Source organism: Coenobita brevimanus, chromosome 8 (genome assembly GCF_032717465.1).
Source record: "Coenobita brevimanus isolate Jiangsu-jjx chromosome 8, ASM3271746v2, whole genome shotgun sequence".
Lineage (NCBI taxonomy): Eukaryota > Metazoa > Arthropoda > Malacostraca > Decapoda > Coenobitidae > Coenobita > Coenobita brevimanus.
Genome location: NC_136961.1, coordinates 8,565,609 through 8,575,326, shown reverse-complemented (window position 1 = coordinate 8,575,326; position 9,718 = coordinate 8,565,609). Strand labels below are relative to the sequence as shown.

General features: G+C 43.8%; 1 protein-coding gene across 1 annotated transcript in view; it reads right to left on the bottom strand.

Moving 5' to 3' along the window:
• Positions 1-2,086: 2,086 nt before the first annotated feature.
• The window catches only part of LOC145408056 (uncharacterized), a 21,418-nt gene continuing 13,786 nt past the window's right edge, over positions 2,087-9,718 (bottom strand). The window contains exons 4-6 of the mRNA XM_080278862.1: positions 4,855-4,936; positions 2,863-2,967; positions 2,087-2,329 (exon numbers count right to left, since the gene is read on the bottom strand). Of these exons, the coding sequence (XP_080134988.1) occupies positions 2,296-2,329; positions 2,863-2,967; positions 4,855-4,936 (221 nt within the window). The 3' untranslated portion in view covers positions 2,087-2,295. The remainder of the gene's footprint in view (positions 2,330-2,862; positions 2,968-4,854; positions 4,937-9,718) is intronic.

Here is a 9,718-nt window from a genome sequence, read left to right as displayed (position 1 = left end):
GGACCCTTAGCCTGCATCTCCGGTCCACGGAGCGTCACCGTGCATGGGTAGAGCCCTGCACAACAACACCCTCCGGCCCAATGACATCCCTAGCCTCAGGACCATTGGGAGATTGAAAGAGACGAAACTCCACTGTCTCACCCTTGCCTAGAGAGCGATTGGAGGTGCCGTGAATTTGGGGCAACGATCCCAAGTCTGTATGAAAACATCAGCACCACTGTCCTGGCCCTTGATGAATCTGTATCCAGCCTTCACGTTGAACCAATTCACGGTCCCCACGATCTTCTTGGCTCTCGGAGGCCCCGATCTGATACTGGATACCCCCCTCAACGGGTCGAAGGCAAGAGCAGTTGTGGTCGTAGGCGCTCGTCAGTCGGGCATAGTGGCGACTGGACTGGCTAAGCACTGAACTGGGAATTCCCGTGTAGTGATGTTGTTCTCTTGTAATTACTGGTACCTTAACGATGTTAGACTCCAGTATATTAAAGTAACCTCATATGAGCATACTACTGCTGTTTCTAGTTCTAAGGACTGTTTAATTAGTTTAGTGATGTTGGAATCTGAATTGTCCCAGGGACCATGTAGTTAGCCATGTGGTATTAGTTTCTAAAATATACAAACGAACCCGTACTTAGCTTAGATGTTGCTTTCTAAATAATGCAAACGACCATATAAATTTCTTAGTGATGCTGGCTTCCAAATCATCAAAATGTCTTTGTTATTGCTTTAATGTCAGTTCCTAAATAATTCAAAAGACTGCAATTAGTGTAATTTTGTTGCTTTGTAAAGTGTTCAAGTGACCCGATCAATTCTATTCAGTGTCGTTGGTTTCTAAATTACCCAAACGACTGTGTAACTAGATTATGGATGTTAGTTTCCTCAGTAGTCTCACCCAACATTCAGAGACGCACTCATATTAACAAATAAACTAACCTCAACTATTATCTCTCTAATAAAAATTTGTGGAAGGAACTACTGTAGAAACACGAGAGGGTTCTGATCTCCCTCCTTTCCTTGCATTTCCAACGTACTCCCCAGAAAGCTCATGATAATTTTTATTTCCTAACTGAGCTCTGTTTATGCTGAAGGAACAAGAGACATGAGATGAATCTGCTTTGTCCTTTTGCTCATCCTAGTAAAGCAAGTCTCACCTATAATATTTTTGTTTATGCACAAATCCAGTCAGTTTGATTGAGCAGACCCGTCGACCGTTGGGAAGAAACAGCCCCTATGGGGTTGTCTCATAGGTTCCCTATACAGGTGAAGTGTTGCCTGTGTCTTAGTGTGGCATGTGCTGTGCAGTGCTCCATTATGTGTGTTATATTGTGTGGGTATATTCTACAAAACGTCACGTGTCATCTGCGATTCCACCAAACTTAAATCTAAGCTGGTAGCTGAGAAGGTTGGGTAATGTCCTAACCTAAGCCTTGCTAGATGAACTCGGTCACATCTGTATAAAGTCACCTCCGATGCGTGGAGGTCAGTAAAGGGGGTATGTAATGCACTATTTTGATCGGAGTGTTTCATTGGCTGGCGAGTGAAGGAAGTCTGTATCGGTGCTTCTTCATTGCTTTGAGTCTGTATCATGTACAGACACACAGGGGAGTTATGTACTGACACAGGCTGTTGCGTAGAACTGTGTGTCTCCCATATCTAGGTAGTTTCTGACAGGGAGGACTTCATTATCAGAACATAAGTCAAGTGTGGGAATGATTTTGAAGTAACCAGTGGTGATGCGTAAGGCGTTCTGAATGGTTTGCAAGGTGGTGTTGAGGGTATTACATGCAATGGTATCATACAGGGAAGGCATAGTATATCACTCATTTAATTTGTGGTAGTTGGTGGCGACCATCATCCACTCACTTGATGTAGTGCTGCCTACTTCGTCCTTTACGTTTATCATTCTTTTTTCTGTGTCTGCCCTCCTTTCTTCCCATTTCTCCCATCTTTCCTGTCACTTTTTATTAGTCCGACGTAACAAAACCGGTTTCTCTCTCTCTCTTTCTCTCTTCGTCACTCATTTCGTCTTGATATTTTATCAGACCAAATCTTTTACCTGGAGATGAAAATACATTATATATTTATGATCATTTTATTTATTAATCCACGTGTGGGGCTAGTTTGATTAAGCTGTCAATTAAACATACATAAGTATAACTGGATGACCAATCTTATTTTCCTTTAGTTATTAGAAAACTCTCCCTAATAATTCAGACACGTAGATTTCACATAAAGTTAAGTGAAGCCGGGCCGGTATCATACTGAAACTGTGTAGGCGGAAATCAGGTTGTTTCTTTAGTCAAAGAACCTCCCCCTCCTCCGGCAGTACCTGTTGGCATAATAAAGATCTTACTCCTTGATATTCATTGAGGATTTTTTTTATTTTATGCTTAATGCTTTCAAACGATTATACTAATTATGAAATGCATCTAGTACTGTTGTTGTTGTGGCCCCAAGCTCATTTAAACGTGAATTCAGTGAACTGCTGGCTAAAGCTGTAGTTATCCTGCACTCCACTATCCTCACTCGGGGGACAGGAAGATATCTGAGGGACGTTAAACATTTAACCAGACAGCTTGGCTGCCCAGTTTTATCAGTGTTACGGCATGGTGTCCCACACCTACATTGCCATTTCGCACTAAAAAAAAATGAAGTCTAGCTATACCCCCATCCATTTCAAAATATATCTCCACAGCTAAATATAATTCTCGATAATGAAAATAAAAAATAATTAAGAAAAAAGTAGTGTATTTATTCGTAAAAAATCTCTCTCTCTCTCTCTCTCTCTCTCTACTATACTAGGCTTTGACTCAAATTACTGACAATATTTATAATACGAATTAAATTTGTGATAATTCTTACACAGTGCAGCCACAGACATTCTTGGGTCGTCGGTAGCCTGAAGTGTCAGAGGGAGGGTCCGGGCAGGTGGGTTTGGTGACACACACAGCTATGTTGCGCACACATCTGTAATGCACCAAGTGTTACACACACTGTATTGTGCAGCTGCTGACAAGAATATTGATCCAGTTTATAATCAAACCATTATGAAATTCTTAAAATATATTATGAAAAGATTACTGGCCTCCATAGATGTGAATACTGAATTTCGAAAGCCACTTCGCAGTGTTTCGTTGCTAATATTCAAGTGCATCGATATAATTGTCAGCACCTGGACAAACGCACTTAATACATGCCATCTGGTACAGGAATTATAACAATATCAATTGTGGAATATAGCCTGTTCTCTCAAATTATGGCGTTTAAAAACAAGTAAATTGATTTAGAACCAACGCTATTGGCAGAAATAAATCCTCGAGAAAAAAATCTCCTGAAAGTGCAAACGGTCGTCGTTCAGTGTCCAACGCTTCACACCAAATGCAAAACGAAACTGGCAACAATAAATTGAAAATAATAAAATTTTCTTATCCAGTAAAGAACACTTAAGCAATTTGCACTCAAGATAACAGAGTATCATATAGAATTTTTTATCTTTTTATGCATCAGAAAAGATTCCTCAAAATAAAGAACTATAATTATATATACAACAAGAACTTTGTAACTGTCTTGTGGACAGTCACTAGTCTCTATCTATTGTTTCTTATAATGACCTTGACCCCACAGGGGAGATTTGGATTTTTTTTAAATAAAAGGAAATAAACTCTTAGGAATCGGTCCACCAAGTTTCAATCCCAGAATACTTTCTCAGGTCCCACTGAAATTTCCTTTAGTCATGACCACCTTATCTTGGACACTCATAGTACTGATACGACTCATCCTGCCACAGCACGTAAAAGATTTGGATTATTTTCTATCAGCTATGGCCCATGCCAGGACACAACCTGGGCCCTTCAGATTCCTTCCGCAGCCTCCAGTTCTTTAGGACTAATCGCGAGTTTCTGAGGCCGGAATAATAATCTTACAAGCAAAAACAATAGTCTCCGTGGGCGCAATAGGTTGTGGCTAATTATATTGTTTTACCTGACTAAACTGAGTCATTCCCCAACTTGAATAGTATGTCGTGGTTTCATGAAAATAAAGGACTGCAGTTATAAGATAAGAAAGTGTCACCTTGCTTACTATTCAAATCATCCCTCCAGTCAGACCATGCTTGGCCATCAACTGATCGAAAAGGGATTAGGGATCTTTGCCATGTTAAAAAGATACAATAATCTAAAGCCAAAACCTTGATCATACCGATTCCAAATGATTTGTTGGTTGTAGGACTCCTAGACTCCAGCAGAAAATGATGTTAACATTACTCACAATCTTAATTCGTCTTCAAATTCGAGCTCATTATAGTGTGAAGAAAGTTAATCCTGTACATTTATAAAGCAAGCAAACGTTATTTATGAATGTAACAAAAAATCTTTCAGTTTCTTCAGCGATATGTAGATATTGGCTGTCTTCAAAAGAAAGTGAACAAATTATTTCCAAAACCACTCATGGAATCTTAAGAGCTCAAGACACTTTTCTCACAATGGAAAAAAAAAAAAAACGCTTATTTTCATTGTTCCAGGAGACTTGGGAGTTGTTATTGTCCCACACCATACATACATAATAACTTGAGATGTCGTTCCAAAAGAAAGACAGACAATTAAATTGAGCGAACACATATAATTTCGGCCCACATTCAGTCTCGTACTTAACCATGAATTAACCTGAGTTATACTGATCATCGCGCCCGAATAATTGAATACAGCAACTGCTTTCCTATGATTCCAATGGCTTGTTTGATTTGAGAATGATTGTGGAGCCCAGTTCACCACCATGCTGTTCACAGTTCTGTAACTATAATGTGTGTGTGTGTGTGTGTGTGTGTGTGTGTGTGTGTGTGTGTGTGCCAACACCCACCTGCAACACTGCTCAGTACCATCACTACTGGTCGCATTCCACGATGATTTCCCGCAGCAGAAGTCCCCCTCGGCTGGCGGGTCTGTCACAATAACAACAAGTCACAGCTACGTCTTGTAAGTGGCTTGAGATACCCTAACACCTATTCCTTACTTGTTTGTTGTGCACGTTGCACTTCAGTATCCTTATGAATGTTACTGATGCATGCTATGGCGATCTTAAAATTATATGTGAAGTATTAATGTTAATTTTGATGTGCACTAGGTAAACTAAATCGTTAAGAAAGGCGTCCTCTATCATTTAAAAAGCGAGACGTAATGTAGACTCGTTGTCTAAGTGGCTTTAGAGATTCCTTAGCAACTCGTACTCAGAAATGTATTTTGTCCATTGCAATTTAAACCTTCACTTCGAGGATGTGTCTTTTCCTATTGTTTTTTCTTGCTATCTGTAATTTCATTCAGTTTAGGGATGTCCTAGAGGTGAAGGCTATACATTATCCAACTCCTAAATTTCAAAACGTCTCTCCTAAACCGAATAAAATTTCCTGGATGTAAAAACAATAAATTAATACATAAAGCACGTCCTCTGGATAAAGGGGCACATGCCACTGAAACTATTAAACTTTTAAGTTAATGTTAATAACGTACGTTATAAGAATAACGTATTATAAGAAAACATATGCGGTATAAATCGCTAAACAAAAGGCGTTTAGAAGCTTCCAATGCTGCCTGGAATATGGGCTTTATTTCTTGATCCCTTCAACACGAGAAAGTGTTTTTCATTTTAACCAAAGTTCCACCAGATGAATTTATTCAACTTAAGGGAGACGTAATGTAGTGAAGGGATCTATGAAGGCCATATCTAATTCCTCCTGTTGAAAAGAATGTGTTCAAAGATGAATAATGCCAATGATGTTAGCCAGACTACGAGGTAGGTCACCTGAGTGATGTGATTAACATAATATCGCAACCGTCCTACCTCGGCAAATGACTTCTCTCTATTAATGTACTTTGGGTCACAAAAGTATCGGTGCACAATATGAGTGAAACATTTGTGACCACAGGACGACGGTCACTGAAATATCAGTGTCCGACCTACCACACGTTGGTAGCCCTGACGTTGGGAGGCGTCATATATCGCCAACTAGCAATATCCTCTTGCAAACATGTAGCAAACGTTATGTTTATATAAACATTGTTCATACACAATGGGACGTTGGTAAACATCAACAGTTGTTCGAATGTTTTCGGCAGGCATCGGACCTCCTTTTACGCCGATACTTTTGTGACCCTTAGTACATACACTGGTTTAATTTGTATATTAAAGTACATTTTCAAGGTGGCAGCAGTTGTATCATTTACTGATATTACCTAAGACGGATAAGATCTGTTATTGGTTGTTTTCAGGTAACATATCCATACAAAAAATACACTTCTGTGTGTGTGTGTGTGTGTGTATATATATATATATATATATATATATATATATATATTGAAATATCCGCTCGGCGGAGCGAGCCCGACACCACCACCATAGGAGGAGGGCATAGGGAGGTAACCCCCACCCCACAAGGAGACAATGGGGTGGTATTTCCGTGCTCCGAGCTGAAACGACATATATCCCTCGTGACACGATGCCCGTCTTCCACGCAGCCGGACCACCAGGCAGTATTCAGTTGGAGTGCACTAAACTCTGACGGAGAGAGCTTTCACCAGAATCGGGGTAGGACTTGTAACAGCCAAGTCCTAAGGAGGCCCTCGGATGCAGTGTTCACCGGATCTGCCTCTAGAAGAGGAGGGGCCTCCACCAGAGCCTCACATCCTGCTTTACCCTAGGGGAGCAGCGGTACAGTAGTGTCCTCCGGATCTACTTTAGGAAGAGCGACCACCGGTTCTCCTCCTTCTACCACCCACCTCTAGGAGCCAGCACGTCGGCACGTCCTCCAGATGACCTTTGCTGGAACTCCCCAGGAGGGCAGTGGGCCCAGGGGTAGTATCCTCTACCACAGGGAGGCAGACCATCGGTCGTCCCCCAGCTGCACCATCCCCTGACGGCAGTAGGGCAGTGTCCACCAGACCTGTGGCACCCGCCAGGAGACCCTACGGGCCTCCCTCTCTGGTCGTACCTGGGATGACCAGTCGCCTGAAGGAGTGTCCACCGGATCTCCTTCGGCTGGTACCCTGGATGGGAGCCTTGGCAGTGTCCACCAGATCTGCCTGGCCGAAGGGACATCCTCCGGACCTCCCTCTCATGCCCCGGTGCGGAGCTTTGGCAGGGACCATCAGGCCTACAAAGGTGGGAAGAAGACCACTGGTCACTCCCCCTCCGCAACTCCGGAGGTTCCATGTGAGGGTGCCGCCTCTTCCTCAGCCCATCCCTTCCGCGGCAGAGCAAGGCGCTCCTCTCCCCTCCCCTACAGTATGGAGAGTGGAGACTGTTCCCCCATGGCACGCCGCCTGAGACCAGACAGGACGAGACCACCCTGATGCCAGGCGAACAGTCACTGCAGCACCACCCTTGTTGTTGACAGGCGCTGACGGACTCCCCCAGAGTGAGCGGCTGCATATCACCCCTGATGGCCTGCTCCCCTAGGAGAGACTGCAGCCCCCGGCGCCAGCGAGCAGCCCCTGCCACCCACCGCAGCTGCCGGACTTCCCCCAGCACAGGCGGCCGCAGCCATCCCCTGACAGCTGCCTCCCCTAGGTGGAACCACACCTCTGGAGAGGTGTCGATCGTCCCGCAGCCGACCCTTGGCCCGGACCTGGTCAGGTCCACCCCAGGACACCCACCACAACTAAGGGCAAGCACCGTGCTGCGTGCCTCCTGGCCCTGTTCAGCCTTAGACCCGAGGGCCAGTCCTCTCCCAAGGCCCCCACCAGGAAAGGGCTGCCAACTACTCCATACTTCAGCTCAACTCGGACCCCAGGCTACCCCGTCAGTGACTTCTATCGGGAGCGCACTCCTGACGGCCCACCCCCTACTCCTGGCCAGAACCTGCAGCTGCCAGCGTAGTGGGCCCAGGTGCGCCCTAGCGCCCCTCACCACCTGTACCTGTGAGCAGAAGTACTCTAGACTGTTACTATATCCACTATCAGTGTTCCCCCCCCCCCGTGTGACGGTATACGCCCTTGTGGAAAGTGATTCCCCCCCATTACCCCAAGTGATATCCCGGCCCCAACATATAGTGAATTGTGAACCCAGTAGAGAGTCCAGCTTGAGTGCTAACACTGGTACAGGGTCGCCGACCCCTGCCGTCTCACGTGTGTTCCCCCCCCCCCCCGAGCAATACACAGTTAACTCTGTAGACATATTAGTGTTGTGTCCCCGCCCCATAGATTGTTGTGTACAATACGTACCCCACAGTGATATCCCGTCTATGTCACGCGAGTGTACCAAGGGTAATATTCGGTGCGTCCATGCCGTGTGAGAACATTGTGAAATAGTGTCACCTCCCGTCCATGTCACGTGAGTGTATAACATGTGATATATTCCCACGTCCCTGTCATGCGAGTGTAGCATAAGACAGACTATATCCCGTCTATGTCACGCGAGGGTATTATAGGTGATATAACGCTGCGTCTATGTCACGCAAGTGTATTGTGAAGTGAGGTAATATCTCTGTCCCTGTCACACGTATGTGTTCATACCGAGATAGACTGTGTTAGAAGTTCTGTTGTGCCCCTCACCTCTGTGTGTGTTCTAGTGAGACATATCCAGTGTAGGCTACTATGTGTATTGTATCGCGGAAATAGTTGATGTAAGTGTGACTGTATTACGCTGTATTGGTTATTATATTTGTACTGAATAGGCTTGGTCACATACTGTTGTGTATATTGTTGGCAACAGTCTTTGTATTTTGTCCTTTGTTTTATACACGTGTGTCGTTAATCAGTTGGTGTTTGGGCTTCCCCTCCTTGTCTGCGTACTCTGGCCTGGTCGAGAACAAAGAACCCAAGGCCCGCACCATATCTCAACCCGAGGAGTCGGGGTTAGATTACACTGCATAACATAGAGAGAGAAAGAGAGAGAGAGTTATATATATAGATATACTGTATATATGGTATATGTTTCATTTTTATTTCTTTTCTGTTGTACAGTTGATGCAGTTAGTATCACTTTATTTATTGGTGGAATAATAATGATATTCTAACACAATACGCCGAAAAGTGTATTTGGCTCGGAAGCTGCCATTAGTCATTGCTCACTGTGCAGTTCATTGTTGTAATGAATTTTATCGATATTTGAGTCCTCAACTGTACAAACTCAAAACTGCATGTACAATGCCACCCTTGGAAATGAATAATTTTAAGTGATGGGTACCTCCTTTAAGCAGTTGATGCGAAACGGAAAGAACGAAACTATGAAACAAAGAATAAAATGGCTTTCATCGTGACTGACGAGATACATAGAGTAAGTGGTGACCACTACGTGGAACAGAGGAAATGCAGAAAATGGCAAAAGAATTATCGGAAGTCAAATAACACAAGTTATCAGAGAAAAGGGTGAAAGACTTAGCTCAATGAAGAAGCCAAGTATTGTGGCACTGTGAGACTAACCCAAAGCGATTAATTGGCTAATTTGCTTTAAGTATTCCCATATAATGTTGCTGTTGTTCACCCAGGCTTATCTGACCGTGAGACTGCTGGACTACAGGCTGGAGCCCTCCTTATCCTGCAGTCCATCTTCCTTCCGGAGGACTGGGAGTGAGCTGAATGACATTTATATAACCAGGCAGCAGAATCGCCTGGTTATATTGGTGTCACTGCTTGAAGGCGCCACTCTCAAGTAGGCCTACATCTAATATACTAGATGACGTAGATTAAACAAACCAGGTGAATGTGAAATTCACAAGAAAAACAAATGA